General features: G+C 46.3%; 2 protein-coding genes across 2 annotated transcripts in view; both read left to right on the plus strand.

The window, feature by feature from the left end:
- The window catches only part of LOC140207856 (uncharacterized), a 71,753-nt gene that overhangs the window by 14,948 nt on the left and 39,612 nt on the right, over positions 1-17,193 (plus strand). The window contains 1 exon segment of the mRNA XM_072276405.1: positions 8,665-10,251. Coding sequence (XP_072132506.1) covers positions 8,665-10,251 — 1,587 coding nt within the window.
- LOC140208593 (uncharacterized) overlaps positions 1-17,193 on the plus strand; it is a 290,808-nt gene that overhangs the window by 14,905 nt on the left and 258,710 nt on the right. The gene's annotated exons all lie outside the window — the stretch shown is intronic.

Here is a 17,193-nt window from a genome sequence, read left to right on the forward strand (position 1 = left end):
ACGAGAGGACGTGACAGATCCGGATCTCACTGCCTTGTCTGAACGGGCGAAAGATGAAGCTACACGGACACGTAGAGCAGTGACCGGCAAATGCTGCAGATCTGCGGGAAAATGTGAACAGGACATGGGATCGCGTGACGGGTGGAGGGTCTCCCACCTGAACCGATGACTCTGCTCCTCGCCCCTCACACGCTGCCTGACCCATCCGCTGCATTTCCCACATTCCATATTTACACAAGATACATTTTTACTACTTCCTCCATATCTTCCCTGTCCCTTTCCCTCCACCCCCAGGTCACAGAGTCACAGGCCCGATTCCCATCCCGGTCCAACACACAATTCAGACCCAAACCGGAAATGTGCAGGTTTCATTTAAATCTGTCCATGTTTATAAACACTAATTTCTATTCACATTCCTCCAGCCTCACTGGACAGGAACACTGAAACATCAGGTGAGAAACAGGAGGAGGTGGCCATTCAGCCCCTCTAACCATCAACAAGATGAAGGCTGCTCTCCCATCTCAGCCACATGTTTCTGCCCGATCCTCATTTCCTCGATCTCTCTGGTCTCCACACATCTGCCGGCCTCTGTTTTATGTGAGGACGATCACTGAGTCTTCACCGACCTCTGTGGTGGGGATTTACAGACATTCACCACCCTCGGAGTGGAGACATTTCCCCTCATCTCAGTCCTGGACAGTCCACCCCCTTTTTCAGAGACTGGGATCCCTGGTTCAGCCAGTAATGATGTTGTGCATTTCAATGTGTTCACCTCTCAGTCCTCGATTCTCCAAATGAAAGGGTTATCACATTTGATCTTTCTTCATGTGATGACCCCACCACTCCAGGGATCAGTCTGGTGAATCTTCATTGCACTCTCCATAACAAATACTCTCTAACCTCTTTGTTAATCCTCTATGGAATTAATTTCCATCTCCTGCAGCCCCGTGTTGCCCCAACCACTCACCTCCCACCCCGTCACTATTTCCACCTTCCCACCTCCCCCTCACCTGGATCCACCTCTCACTCCCCAGCTCTTGCCCCATCCCCACCCCTCACCTCTTTTCTCGGACTATTTCCCGTCCACTCTCAGTCCAGAGGGAGGGTCTCGGCCCGAAATGTTGACGGTCCATTTCCCTCCACAGATGCTGCCCGACCCACTGAGTTCCTCCGGCAGTTTGTTCTTTGGTCTGTGTGACCCGTGTTAGTGTGGGGAGCGGGATTTTACACCATATTCCCGGTACAGTCTCAACAAAACACAAATAATTGTCACTTTGCCCCGACCATTGGCCCCGCTCGCAGGGCAACAGTCTGCCGGTGTTTGCCCCCCAATGTGGTGAATCGCCACCACCGTGGGCTCAGACATTTCCACAGATGAGCCCCTCCTGTCCCCACCGGGACAAACATCCTGTCCGCCCCCTCTCTCACCGTCTTCATCCTCTCCCTCCCCGGGGAACCGGCATCAAACCGACGGGCCGAGCGGTCTCCTCCTACCTCTCAGCGACACATCAGACTCCGGCCGCAGGAGACGCTTCACAAACGCCCCAACTTCCCTCGGAGGGAAATGGAAATAAATCAGAAAGCGGACATTTACTTTGACGGTTGTCCCGCCGTGACGGAAAGTTCGGGAGACGGAGTCAGCGGGGGTAACGCCCTCTCGGCTGGTCCGCCTCCGCTATTGGCTGGAAGCAGTGATTGACATCGCTTCGTACCAATGGGAATAGTGCAGCGCGTGACTCCTCTTTTGACAGCGGTGGGGGAGGGGCTGCTCACGTGATTAGTAGCCCGGCCGTTAAACCGACCAAGCTCGAGCTCACCAGCGCGCGGGGCACAAAAGGCCCCGGATGATCGGTTGAGGTGAGAAGGGGTCTCCGGGTTGGGGGTCTCACCGGGCGGCGTTTTCAACACCGACTTCGGGTAGTTGCTGTGACTCCGGACTCCGTGACCCGCAATCCCGGGACAGTCCTGCTCTCTTCCCTCTCTCTCAGCCCCACCATCCGTACACGGGCCCCGGGGAGCTTCCGGCTGATGAGGGAATGGGAACCGATGGGTCTCTCAGACAGAGCTGAGCTCCAGCTGTCTAAATGCAAGGATCGGGAACTCGGAGAAAGGGAACAAAATCTTTTACATCAGCTGTTGTGAAAATCACCTTTGTTCTGCCTCCAGTCACAAACAAGAGAAAATCTGCAGATGCTGGAAATCCGAGCAACACACACAAATTGCTGGAGGAACTCAGCATTAGATTCAAGATTCAAGAAACTTTATTGTCATTCTAACCGCACATCAGCTCTGCAGGGCAGAATGAGACAGCGTTTCTCAGAGGCAGTGCAATCATAACATAACAAACACAACACTAAATAATAAACATAACAATAAATAGTAAAACACAACAGCCACATGTCAGTTAAAATCAGTGATAAATGTCCAGTGCAAGTGAAAAGTGTCCAAAGCAGAGTCAGGTGGAGCAGCTATTTAGCAGTCTGACTGGCTGTGGGAGGAAGCTGTTTAGTAGCCTTGTGCTTTTAGTTTTGATGCTCCTGTAACGTTTGCCTGATGGCAGAAGAACAAACAGTTCATGGAGAGGGTGTGAGGGGTCTTAATGATGTACCGTGTTTTCTGGAGGCATCGCCTCTGAAAGAGGTCTTGGACAGAAGGTAGGGAGACCCCAATAACCTTCTCTGCTCCCCTAACCACCCTCTGCAAGGCAGTACGCTTTTCCATAGATGCTGCGTGGCCTGCTGAGTTCCTCCAAAATTTTGTGTGTGTTGCTGGTTCCACCTCCTACTGTTCTGGACTTTCTACCCGGGAGGACATGTTTTGACCCATTCTCTCTGGGTACATAATGATATCAAACACCTTTGCCCTGGGCAGCAAGTAGCTTTCACATCACAAATGTGCCAGACTCCAATGAGACAGACTACTGCCCTTCCCTTCATATTCATTGGCATTGCCATCACTGAGTTCACCACCATCAGTCACCTGGGGGAGGGTTCAGGGGAAATATTTATATACAATACAGAAACTGGAGTTACTTGTGTGTACTGTGGCGATGCAAAAGTTGCTGGAGAATTTGCAAGTGGGAAGGAGTGTTATTTAGAAATCTGACATTTTAAGTGTCATTTAGCAAGCAAACCACATATGGACGGTGTGCAAAAGCTCTGGCGAGAAAATCCTTCATTACCTGTTACAGGCCTGCAACATAGGTTGTGTGAGAGTGCAGATGAACTTAATCAAACCCAGAAGAGATCAAAGTTCTTATTGACAGTGATTTGATAGCTGTTAAAATGAATGCCTCTCTATATAAAATTCACTGTGCACACTGGGTAAAAAATGCATAATACAAGCTTTATGTACACACTGGTCATTACAAATTTGAGGGGAGATTGGTGGGAAGGTATGGACACCTCTGGTGTCCCTGATGCCCTCATGTACAAGATGTACAAGATGGAGGAGGGATCTGATTGAAACGTATATAATCCTAAAGGGATTGGACAGGCTAGATGCAGGAAGATTGTTCCCGATGTTGGGGAAGTCCACAACGAGGGGTCACATTTGGAGGATAAAGGGGAAGCCTTTTAGGACTGAGATTAGGAAAAACTTCTTCACACAGAGAGTGGTGAATCTGTGGAATTCTCTGCCACAGGAAACTGTTGAGGCCAGTTCATTGGCTATATTTAAGAGGGAGTTGGATATGGCCCTTGTGGCTACGGGGATCAGGGGGTATGGAGGGAAGGCTGGTGCAGGGTTCGGAGTTGGATGATCAGCCACGATCATACTGAATGGCGGTGCAGGCTCGAAGGGCTGAATGGCCTACTCCTGCACCTATTTTCTATGTTTCTATGTGCATCCAGCTACAGCTTGAAACCCTGCACTTTAAGGAGTTGAAACTTGAAATAGATGAATTCTGGATCATCCAGGAGTCGGAGGGGGTGATAGATATGACATGAAGAGAGGTGAGTTCCACCCAAGGTGCAGGACACAGGAAACTGGATGAGAGTCAGGAAGGGGAATGAGGTTAAATAGCCATCGCGGAGTAATCTTGTGTCCATCCCACACAACAACAGGTGGACCCACTTTAGAAACTGTTGGGGGGATTACTGACAGAGGAAAGTCAAAGGGGTGAGAGGGGATTCGTTCGTTAGGGGAACAGAACAAGAGGGGTCTAACATCCTAGTGGTAAGGCTTGCTCGTGCTAGTGTTCGGGGGAGGGGTGATGTGGTTAAAATAAGTTGTAGGGGGAATGGGAGCCAGAATGACAGAACATATAGTGGAGAGGGTGAATTGAATGGAATTGACTTTATTACATACATCCTTCATATACATGAGGAGTAGAAATCTTTACATCTCCATCTAAATGTGCAAAGTGTAATTCATAGTAATTTATAACAGATAGTTTATACATAGGACAGTCAATATAACATAGTTTACAATTGTATCAGCATGAATTAAGCAGTCTGATGGCCTGGTGGAAGATGATGTCCCGGAGCCTGTTGGTCTTTTTGCTGTGGTCCTGTTTCCTGGATGGGAGCAGCAGGAACAGTTTGTGGTTGTGGTGAATTGGGTCCCCAATATCCTTTGGAACCTTTTTACACACCTATCTCTGTAAATGTCCTGAATAGTGGGAAGTTCACATCTACAGATGCGCTGGGCTGTCTGCACCACTCTCTGCAGGTTCCTGTGATTAAGGGAAGTACAGTTCCCATACCAGGCAGTGATGCAGCTGGTCAGGATGCTCTCAATTGTGTGTCCCTGTAGAAAGACCTTTGGATTTTGGGCCCCATCCCCAACTTCTTCAACTATCTGCGGTGAAAGAGGTGCTGCTGTGCTCTTTTTACAACACAGCCGGTATGTACAGACCATGTACATGAAAGATGGCAAATGGAGTTTAATGCTGGTGAGTGTGAGATGCTACATTTTGGTAGGACTAATCAAAATAGGACATACATGGTAAATGGTAGGGCATTGAAGAATGCAGTAGAACAGAGGGATCTGGGAGTAATGGTGCATCATTCCCTGAAGGTGGAATCTCATGTGGATAGGGTGGTGAAGAAAGCTTTTGGTATGCTGGCCTTCATAAATCAGAGCATTGAGTATAGGAGCTGGAATGTAATGTTAAAATTGTACAAGGCATTGGTAAGGCCAAATTTGGAGTATTGTGTACAGTTCTGGTCACCGAATAATCGGAAAGATGTCAACAAAATAGAGAGAATACAGAGATTTACTAGAATGTTACCTGGGTTTCAGCACCTCAGTTACAGAGAAAGGTTGAACAAGTTGGGTCTTTATTTTTTTGGAGCGTAGAAGGTTGAGGGGTCTTAACAGAGGTATTTAAAATTATGAGGGGGATAGATAGAGTTGATGTGTATAGGCTTTTTCCATTGAGAGTAGATGAGATTCAAACAAGAGGACATGAGTTGAGTGTTAGGGGGAAGAAGTTTAGGGGTAACATGAGGGGAACTTCTTTACTCAGAGAGTGGTAGCTGTGTGGAATGAGCTTCCAGCAGAAGTGGTAGAGGCAGGTTCGATATTGTCATTTAAAGTAAAATTGGATAGCTGTATGGACAGGAAAGGAATGGAGGGTTATGGGCTGAGTGCAGGTTGGTGGGACTAGGTGAGAGTAAGCATTCAGCATGGACTAGAAGGGCTGAGATGGCCTGTTTCCATGCTGTAATTGTTATATGGTTATATGTGAGATCCTTGGTGATGTTTATGCTGAGGAATTTAAAGCTGTTCACCTTCTTAACCCCAGATCCATTGATGTCAATAGGGGTTAGCCTGTCTCCATTCCTCCTGTAGTCCACAATCAGCTCCTTTATTTTTGTGACAAAGAGGGAGAGTTTGTTTTCTTGACACCAGTCAGATGTTGTTCAGACCTCAGACAGAGTCAGCAATCAAATGGTTGAGCATGGTGCGATGAATGTGCTGAGCTGTGTATATCACAATGCAAGAAGCATCGTAGGAAAGCCAGATGAGCTCAGGACAGGGAATTATGAAGTTGTATCCATTGTGGGGACTTGGTTGCATCCAACAGTTTGAGGGATTTAGAGGAATAAATTTGTAGAGAGATTGCACCATGCCAAGATGCAAAGGTTGTTCCAGTAAGTGATTTTAACTTTCCATATATTGACTGGGACTCCCATACAGCAAAAGGACTAGATGGAGTAGAGTTTGTCAAATGTGCCCTTAATCTGTAATTTGAATTCCTGATGTAGAAGTGTGCAGTAAGCTGTTAGGAAATGATCCAGGGCTGGTGACAGAAATTAGTGATCATAATGCCATGAGATTCAAAGTAAATATGGAAAACGAGAGGTCTGGACCACGGGTTGAGATTCTAAATTGGAGAAAGGTCAATTTTGATGGTATGAGAAAGGCTCTGACAAGTGTGGTTTGGAACAGGCTGCTTTCTGGCAAAGGAGTACTTGGTAAGTGGGAGGCCTTCAGAAGTGAAATTTTGAGGATGTAGAGTTTATACATGCCTGCTAAAATAAAAGTTGAAAAGTTACAGGTGCAGGGAACCTTGCTTTTCAAGAGATATTGAGGCCAGGATATTTTGTTCCTCTAAATGCCTCAGACTGTTGGGTGCTACCAAGACGCATGAATGACAACAGTATCATGATTCCATGCCCTGAGCTCACCTGACTTTTTTTTTTAGTTGTCTGCTTTTGGTTTCTGAAAGTTTCCCAACAGGTTTTGGGTAAGTTATTGGAATGTATGTGCAGGAACCGGATATATACTGTAAGTATTTGGATAGGTGTGGACTGATAAAGGATAGACAGCATGGCTTTGTGCACGGTAGGTCATGTCTATCCAATCTTATAGAGTCTCTTGAGGAGGTTATGAGGAAAGTGGTTGAAGGCAAGGCAGTGGATGTTGTCTACATGGACTTTAGCAAGGCACTGGGCAAAGTCTCATATGGGAGATTGGTCAAGAAGGTTCAGTCACTCAGCATTCAAGATGAGATAGTAAATTGGGTGAGTCACTGTCTTTGGGAGAAGCCAGAGTGTGGTAGCACATGGTTGCCTCTCTGACTGGAGGCCTGTGACTAGTGGTTTGCCACAGGGATCAGTGCTGTATCTGTTATTGTGTGTCATCTATATCAGTAATCTGGTTGATAGTGTGGTTAACTGGATCAGCAAATTTGTGGATCACACCAAGATTAGTGGTGTCGTGAACAGCAAGGAAGACTATCATGGCTTGCAGTGCAATCTGGATCAGCTGGAATAATGGGATAAGAAATGCAAAATGGAATTTAATGGAGACAAGTGTGAGGTGTTGCATTTTGGTTGGACCTAGGTCTTACACAGTGAATGTTAGGGCACTGAGGATTGCTGTAGAAGAAAGGCATCTGAGAATACAGGTCTGTATTTCACTGAAAGTGGTGTCACAGTTAGATAGGGATGGAAAGAAAGATTTTGGCACGTTGGCCTTTTTGAACCAAAGTACTGACAACAATAGATGGATGTTCTGTTGACTTTGTACAAGACATTGGTGAGGCCTAATTTGGAGTATTGTGTGCGGTTTTGGTCACCAACCTACAGGAAGATGTAAAAGAGGTTGAAAGAGTTCAGAGAAGATTCACAAGGATTTTGCCAGGTCTGGAGGACTTGGGTTATAAGGAAAGATTGAGCAGGTCAAGACTTTATTCCTTAGAATGTAGAAGACCGAGGGGAGATTTGATTGTGATAGAGGGGTATAGATAGGGTAAATGCAAGCTGGCTTTCTCTACTGAGATTGGGCGGTACTACAACCAGAGGCCATGGGTTAAGGGTGAAAGGTGAGATGTTAGGCGCACATGAGGGGAAACTTCTTCACACAGACGGTCATCCGGGTGTGGAATGAGCAGCCAGCACAAGTGGTGCATGCGAGCTCAATTTCAACATTTAAGAGGTTTGCATAGGTACCTGGATGGTAGGGGTATGGAGGTGGGCAGTTTAAATAGTTCAGCACAAACCAGATGGCCCAAAGGGCCTGTTTCTGTGTTGTAATTTTCTGTGACTGTGACAAGAACCTGAAATAATACAAAAATTCACTCCAAGTCCTTTAAACAGCTGTGTGGACCAACCATTCATCTCAGCAGGAATTTTTTATATGGCGTTAAAACTGTGGCACTTTAAGTTAATAATACATAAAAGAAAATCCCAGATGCATGTCAAGAAAGACTATTTGTGAGAGGGTGTTTCAGTTACTGTGGGGCCAGGCATCCATGGGGCTCAGCAGGAACAGGGAATAATACCAATGGAGAGAGTCAAACTGAGCCAGGTCACAGATTGGAGATGGCAGAAATGCCCCATTCTTATAGAGACAGGAAGAGCATCAGAGAATTTGATGGTCACTCCAGATACCAGCACTGTGCCCATGCAGAAGATGATTTCTCTGTCCAACTTGGGTTGAACCTCACTGTAACAGTGTGATACCAGATCAAACCTTGGCAACTCAAGTAATCTCATCTGAAATGTTGTCCTACACCAATTGATGGATTTTGTAAATCTTTTTACAGGTTAAAAACGAGAAGGAATTTGCCTCCAGCAATCTCAAACACGGCACGCCAGTTTTGCTGTCCCTGTCAAGATATTTAAGAACTGGAGCAAGGGATCGACCATCGTTCCTGTTCAGACTGTGGGAAGGTATTCTCTCAGTCTTCTGACCGACTGACATGCCCATAACTTTCCAAGGGAAAGGCCGTTCACCTGCTCAGATAGTGGGAATGGATTCACTCGGTTATCTCAATTGAAGGTATATCAGCAAGTTCACACTGGGCAAGGCCATTCATCTGTTCTGTGTGTGAGAAAGGATTCAGTCGGTCTTCCCACCTGCGGACACACCAGTCAGTTCACATTGGGTAGAGGCTGGTCATCTGCTGAATTTCTGGGAAAGGGAAAAGGATTCACTCAGTCATCTAACCTAATGGCTCACCAGCGAGTTCACACTGGGGAGAAGCCGTTCACCTGCTCATTCTGTGGGAAGAGATTCACTGATTCATCCACCCTACAGAAACACCAGCGAATTCACTCTGGGGAGAAGCCGTTCACCTGCTCAGAATGTGGCATGAGATTCACTGATTCATCCCACCTACAGAGTCACCAGCGAGTTCACACTGGGGAGAAGCCGTTCACCTGCTCAGTCTGTGGGAAGGGATTCACTCAGTCATTCACCCTACAGAGACATCAGCAAGTTCACACTGGGGAGAAGCCGTTCCCCTGCTTAGAATGTGGGAAGAGATTCACTGATTCATCCCATCTACAGAGTCACCAGCGAGTTCACACTGGGGAGAAGCCGTTCACCTGCTCCGAATGTGGGAAGAGATTCACTTACTCATCCAACCTACACAGTCATCAGCGAGTTCACACGGGGCAGAGGCCGTTCACCTGCTCAGAATGTGGGAAGAGATTCACTTGGTCATCCTGCCTACAGAGTCATCAGCGAGTTCACACGGGGGAGAAGCCGTTCGCCTGCTCAGAATGTGGGAAGAGATTCACTGATTCGTCCACCCTACAGAGACATCAGCAAGTTCACACTGGGGAGAAGCCATTCACCTGCTCAGTCTGTGGGAAGAGATTCACTCCGTCATCCGATCTACAGAGACATCAGCGAGTTCACACTGGGGAGAAGCCGTTCACCTGCTCAGTCTGTGGGAAGAGATTCTCTCAGTCATCTGATCTGCAGAGTCATCAGCGAATTCACACTGGGGAGAAGCCGTTCACCTGCTCCAAATGTGGGAAGAGATTCACTGATTCATCCCATCTACAGAGTCACCAGCGAGTTCACACTGGGGAGAAGCCGTTCACCTGCTCCGAATGTGGGAAGAGATTCACTTACTCATCCAACCTACACAGTCATCAGCGAGTTCACACTGGGGAGAAGCCGTTCACCTGCTCAGAATGTGGGAAGAGATTCACTAGGTCATCCGGACTGCTGGCACACCAGTCAGCTCACACGCGGGAGAGGCCATTCTCCTGCTCAGTCTGTGGGAAGAGATTCACTAATTTGTCCACCCTACAGAAACACCAGCGAGTTCACACTGGGGAGAGGCCGTTCACCTGCTCAGAATGTGGGAAGAGATTCACTCAGTCATCCGACCTACAGAGACATCAGCGAGTTCACACTGGGGAGAAGCCGTTCACCTGCTCAGTCTGTGGGAAGAGGTTCACTGATTCGTCCACCCTGCAGAAACACCAGCGAGTTCACACTGGGGAGAAGCCATTCACCTGAACAGAATGTGGTAAGAGATTCACCCGGTCATCCCACCTAATGGCACACCAGTCAGTTCGCACGGGGGAGAGGCCGTTCACTTGCTCAGAATGTGGGAAGAGATTCACTCATCCAACCTACAGAGTCATCAGCGAGTTCACACTGGGGAGAGGCCGTTCACCTGCTCAGACTGTGGGAAGAGATTCACTCAGTCATCCCACCTACTGGCACACCAGTCAGTTCACACTGGGCCATTGTTATGAATCCCTAGGTTTCATTTTCTGTGGACTGTCATTTTAAGAGAGAGAGAGAGATTAAGAATGGAAATCAGTCTGACTTGCAGCTTGTTTACATCGCTCGCTGCTTGTTTTAACCGAGGACACAGATACTCAGAGTCAGATGGAGATGAAGGAGGAAAAATGGAAGGTTCGAAACAAGGGAACTGGTGGCCAAGGGTCACTGTTTAGAACTTTCCTCTGCCCACAAGGGTGGGTTAATTATCAATTCAGCGAACATCAAATGTGTGGTTGTCACCTCATTTGATCCATAGGAGTGGATCGGATTTGGGGTATCCTGTGAAGACCACTTATGTGTTAACCCTTGCCTGGGTGTGGTGTGGAAATTCACTTGAAGACAATACCCCTTGTGACAAGTCACTTTTGGTGATAATTTGTATGTGGATTTGGAACAACGACGGATGAAATCTACAGCGACTGTTCCCTCGTTTTACCACCATGGAAACTTGAAAAAATCTACAGCGACTGTTCTTTCGTTTTACCACCTTGGAAACTTGAATTCACGTTATTGCCTTCTCTCGACATTTACCCTGGATTACAAATATCTCTCTCTCCTCAACTGCTCTGTGGTTGAACTGAACTTTCATAGTTCACCATCTCAAGACTCCAAGCTTTGTTTCCCCCGAGTTCAATAGTTTGGGAGTTATATTTACACACACGTACACGTAACACTGTTAACTTCTGTTTATCTTGCTTAAAATACTATATTGTTAGTAGATGCTAATAAAGATAGTGGATTTAACATCAAAACCAGACTCCAGGTGTAGTTTATTGCTGCTGGTTCGTTTCTAGAGCGTTATGGTTCATAAAAAAATTGGGGCCTGCATCCTGGATATGAACAGATTTGGGGGTGTATAGATTACTAACCAACTTCATTGGTGAAATCCCTTTTGATTTATTTGTGTGGCAGAAGCAATGGATGTTGATAGATGTCTGGAAGCGCCAACCTCTGAGGCACTAAAGGACACCAGAAGGATTGCGTTTTGAGTATTGCTGAAAGGTTAAAACTTGTGAAGGTGAAATCGACAATGAGGAGGTTACAGATGCAGAGGAGAATAGCTGAGCATTATGTATCTGAGGGTATGTTTAAAGTGGAGGAGTTGAAGGTGTTTCCTGAAAGTAAACCTAGTGAGCTTGGGCTCCCGTACAAGTTAGAAAAATTAAAGATGGAGGCTGTGGAACGGCAGAGGCAGGTTGAGGCTAGAGAGGCAGAAAAACAGGGAAGAAGCAGAAAGACAGAGGCTGTTCGAGCTGGAAAAGATAGAGAGATTGCAGCAAAAGGGTCTCGCGTTAGACTCTGGGGATAAGTTTGAGGCCAGTCGGAAAGTTAAATTGCTACCTCCATTTGATGAGGCAGAGGTTGATAAATACTTTCAGCATTTTGAGAAGGTTGCTCTGAGTTTAAAGTGGCAAAAAGAGGGTTGGCCCATTCTCTTACAAAGTGTAATTAAGGGGAAGGCTCAGCGAGCCTATTCTGCTTTGACTGTTGTTGAAGCAGCTGATTATGACATAGTGTAACAGGCTGTGCTCAGTGCTTATGAGTTGGTCCCAGAAGCATACAGGCAAAAGTTTAGAAATTTGAGGAAATCTGTGAACCAGACTTATATGGATTTGCTTATGAGAAGTTTGTGTGTTTTGACCGCTGGTGCACATATAAAAATGTTAATGATGATTTTAACAGCTTGAAAGATTTGGTTTTAACTGAAGAATTCAGGAGGTGCATCCCTGATGACATAAAGACGTATTTAAATGAAAAGGATGCTGCCACTTTGCAGGAGTCTGCTGGATTAGCAGATGTGTTTGCTTTAACTCATAAGGTTAAGTTTACCCAGAATAAGAGCTTCCAAAGGAGTAGCAGGGATAACCAGGGTAAACCAGAAATTGAAGTTGGGTTTAGTGACAAGAGTGAGGATGAAGGGAAGCAGTTGAAGGAGAAATATTCTGGTCTTTCTTGTTACTATTGTAAGAAAGCTGGTCATATGATGGCTAATTGTCCTGTCCTGAAGAAGAAAAAGGAAAAGGAGGCAGTCCCACATGCCTGTGATCAGTATGTTGAAGCACCTATAAACCCACAGGGTTCTGAACATTCTGTTGAGGCTCAGTTAAGGACTGAGAGGTCTGAATGAGTTAAGAAGGGATTTGATCATTTTATGTCAGATGGGTTTATATTAGTAATGGAAGGGTCAACCCCGGTACCAGTGAAAATTCTTTGAGATACTAGGGCTTCTCAGTCACTTATATTAGACAGTATTCTAAAGTTTGGTGATGAGACTGACATTGGTGAGGTAAATCTTATTAAAGGCATTGGGGGCAGCATTGTATCTTTTCCATTGCACAAGGTAACTTTACAGTCAGGGTTGGTTTCAGGACCTGTTAAGATCGGATTATGCTCCAGTTTACCGGTGGAAGATGTTACTTTGCTGATAGGGAATGACCTGGCAGATGGTAAGGTTGTTCCTGCAGTTCAGTTGACAACTAAGCCAACCACTGACGACCCACAGATGGATTTTAGCATTTATCCTTCCTGCACAGTAACTCGAAGTACAGCTAAAAAGTCTGCCAATGCAGACGGTTCTGTGCAGCATGATTCTGATACCCATGATAGCCAAAGTTGGGATTCAGGTTATGATGACTTAAAACAGAGATCATCTTCCTTTTTCCCTTCTGCTCCACAGAACCAGACCCAATGCTAGAGACCGCATCGCCGTGGTCGTCCTCTGTCAAGTCATCCCCCTCAACAGCATCTAAAACGAGATAACAATTACTGAGGGGGATGGCCACAGGGGTGCTCTCTGCTATCTGAGCTCTTCCCATCCCTTCCCTGACAGTCACCCACTTATCGATCTCCTGCTCACGTTCCATTATAAGCTGTAGATCATCAAGCCGCAGTTCCAGATCCCTAATACGTTCTCTCATCAGCTGCATCTCAGCACACCGGGCGCCGATATGGCCGTCTGGGAGACGGGAAGATTCCCGGAATTCCCACATCTTACACCCGGAGCAAAGTACTAACCCTGCAGACAGGCTCTGGTACATGTTTGTATGTTCAGTAAACATATTCACTGCTTAATTGCCTGGAGGAGGGAACGAGATGGGAAATGTCCAAATCTGCTGATAACACAGAAGCAAAGGAAGGAAATCTAATGACGACGTTCTGGTTCTGCATCAAGTAATTCAAAAGGCAGATTGTATTTTGGCCTTCACCGCACAGGGAGTGGAGATTATGTAACGGGCCTGTGTAGCTACTATTGCACAGGGTGTTAGTGAGGCCACATCTGGAATTCTATGCACAGTTTTAATCCCCAAGCAGAAAGAAATCTTAGAGTAGCTATGGAGCCAGCAGTGCAGTTTTACCAGTGTAATACATGGGATGATTTACCAGCAGAGGTGAGATGATTTGGCCCTGAAATTTAGAACATATTCACAAACGATAGGGTATTTATGAAGCATCTTCATAGAGTATCATATGATCAATCCGTGCACAGTACATAAGCTGTGGATATATGTTTTTACTATTGTGTTTTTGTGTTGCTTTGGAGCCGGAGTAATAACTATTTCGATCTCATTTACACTTGTCTATTGGAAATGGAATTAAACAACCTTGAATCTTGAATAAACATTTCAGCAGTCTGCAGCGTCACATTTCTGTCTCTCAGCGTTACTGCGGCAGAGCACCACCCGGTGACAACAGAGTCCACAAATCAGGGGCTCCTGTTATTGTGGCAAATCACCACCAAGTGGAAGTGCTGTCCAGAAAAGGGAGAGGTTTACAGCAATAAGGAGGGGTGTAGGGGGCTGGAAGCCAACTCTGCAAGTGGATGAAGTTCTAGACCTGCCCCAAACCACTCTCCTCACCACTAGACAGGGTCCCAAACAGGGGTCATCTACTGTTTCCAGTTTTCCACGTGTGTCCTCCTCAACATTAGTGAGACCCAATGTACTCTCTGCATTCTGCACTCTGTCCTGATGAGATTCTGCAGGTGTTGGAGATGCAGAGTAAGAAACACAAGATGTTGGAGGAAGTCAGGAGGTCAGGTAGCTTCTATAGAGGGGGATAAAGCAAAACAGAGATTTCCTGCCGAGACCCTTCATCAGGACTGGAAGTGGGGAGAAGCTGGAACAAGATGATGCGGGGAGTGGAAGAGTCCAAGCTGGTAGATGGTAGGTGAAGCCAGGTAAGAGTGAAGGTGAGTGGGTGGGGGAGGTGGGAGATGAAGTGAGACGCTGTGAGGTGGGAGGTGGAAAATGCAAAGGACTGAAAAGAAGGAATTTGATAGGATAGGAGAGCGGACCATGGGGAAAAGAGGAAGTAAAAGAGGAACCAGAGGGAGATGGTCCACAGTGGAGAAGAGAGAAGTGGGGAGACAGAATGGAGGAGACGGGCATGTGGGTTGATGAAAGGAAAAGGTGGCGGTAGAAGTTAAAGATGTCGATGTTCATGCCATCGGGTTGTAAACTACCCGGATGTAATATGAGGTGTTGCTCCTTTAACCTGAGAGTGGACTCATCGAGTTAGTTAAACAATAAACCGGAAGGGAGAGCGGATTAATAATTTTCCCCTGGCATCCCTATTAAATCAATCCTCTCTCACCTTGAACCGGTGCCGTCTGGTTGTTGGTTCCACAAAAGTGGGGAAAAGGACTGCGCACGTTCCCCAGTTCTGTACACTCAGGGTTTGGGACACCTGCATCATGTCAGCCTCAATCTCCTGCACTTCAAGGTGTGAAGTCCCAACCTGCCCAGCCTCTCTCCAGAACTCAGTCCCTCGAGTACTGGCACCATTCTCGTAAATCTCTCCTGCACTCATTCCAGATTGACGTCCTCTCTCCTACAGCAGAACGACCAAAACTGGATACAATAGTCCAGGGTGTAAACACGAGAAAATCTGCAGATGCTGGAAATTCAAGCGACACACACAAAATTCTGGTGGAACGCAGCAGGCCAGGCAGCATCAATAGGAAATAATCCAGGCGTGGATACCCTCACGATACCCTAACCCTAATGCAACCGCACTAGCCTCTTCAGTCCATGAGCCATGAGATGTGAGACAGAGGCTGCTCAGCCAATTGAGTCTGTTCCACCATTCCTTCGTGTCCAATTGATTATCTCTCTCAACCCCATTCTCCTGCCTTCTCCCCATAATCTTTCAACATCCATTTAAAATACACTCACTGACTTGGCCTCTGCTCCATCTGTGGCAATGAATTCCAAAGATTTACCACTCCCTGACTACAGAAATTCCTCCTCATCTCTGCTGTCAGTGGATGCTCTATACATTGAGGCCGTGGCCTCTGGTCCCAGACTCACACAGCGTAGGGTGCATCTTCTTCATAGCCACTCTGTCCAGGCCTTTCAATATTTGATAGGTTTCAATGAGATCCCCTCTCTTTCTTCTGGACCAGTGAGTACAGGGTCAAAGCCGTCTAACGATCCTAAGTTAACCCTTTCATTCCTAGAACCTTCATGAACCTTCTCCAGACCCGCTCCAATACGAGCACATCTTTTTCTCAGACAGGAGGTCGGAAACTGCTCACAATACACCAACAGCGAACTGACCGATGTGTTATAAAGCTACAGTGTCACATCCTTGCTCTTATATGTTAACATTACCGTTTTCATCTTTTATCAACTCAATCTGCAAGCAAACCTTTCCGGACTCCTGCTCAAGGACTCCCAAGTACCTATGCACCTCAGATTTTTGAATTTTCTCCCATTTATTTTTTTTTCCAACGCCCTTATTCCTCCTACCAATTGTACGTGAGCATATATTTGCATACACTGTATTTCATCTACTACTTAGTTGCCTGTTATCCAAACCTATCGAAGTCCATCTGCAGACTCCCACTTTGCTCTAAACTACCTGCCCTGTACCTATCTTTGTATCAACTGCAAAGTTCGTCACCAAGGTATCAATTCCGTCATCCATATCATTCAGATTTAACATGAAAAGATGCAGTCTCAATACTGACCCCCATGGAACACCATTAGTTAGTGACAGCAAAACAGAATTGCCACATTATTCTGACTCTTTCTCCCTGGTCAGTCAGCCAAGCTTCGACCCATACAAGCACCTCTCCTGTAATTCCATGCGCTGTGATCTTGTTAAGCAACCTCACATGCAGCACCTTAGAGATACAGAAAACCTACAACACAGAACAGGCCCCTTGGTCCACAAAGCTGTGCCAAACATTTCCTTACCCTAGAACTACCTAGGCTTACCCATACTCCTCTATTTTTCTAAGCTCCATGTACCTATCCAGGAGACTCTTAAAAGACCCCATCGTTTCCACCTCAACACTGTCTCTGGCAGCCCATTCCACGCACTCACTACTCACTGCATAAAAAATTTACCCTTTATATCTCCTCTGTACCTACACCCATGCACCCTAAAACAGTGCCCTCTTGTGTTAGCCATTTCAGCCCTGGGGAAAAAACCTGTCTGTCCACACAACCAATGCCTCTCCTCTTCTTATACACCTCTATCAGGTCACCTCTCATCCTCCGTCACTCCAAAGAGAAAAGGCCGAGTTCACTCAACCAACTCTCATAAGGCATGCTCCCCAATCCAGGCAACATCCTTGTACATCTCCTCTGCATTGCCCTTTTGGGATGCATTTTCTATCTCCCATTGTCATTTGTGGACTACATACTTACTTCAGTTTGGAGGTCTCTACAATTCCCATCAGGGATTTTTTTGTTTTTTACATTT

The sequence above is a fragment of the Mobula birostris genome, chromosome 13 (assembly GCF_030028105.1).
Source record: "Mobula birostris isolate sMobBir1 chromosome 13, sMobBir1.hap1, whole genome shotgun sequence".
In the NCBI taxonomy this organism is placed as follows: domain Eukaryota; kingdom Metazoa; phylum Chordata; class Chondrichthyes; order Myliobatiformes; family Myliobatidae; genus Mobula; species Mobula birostris.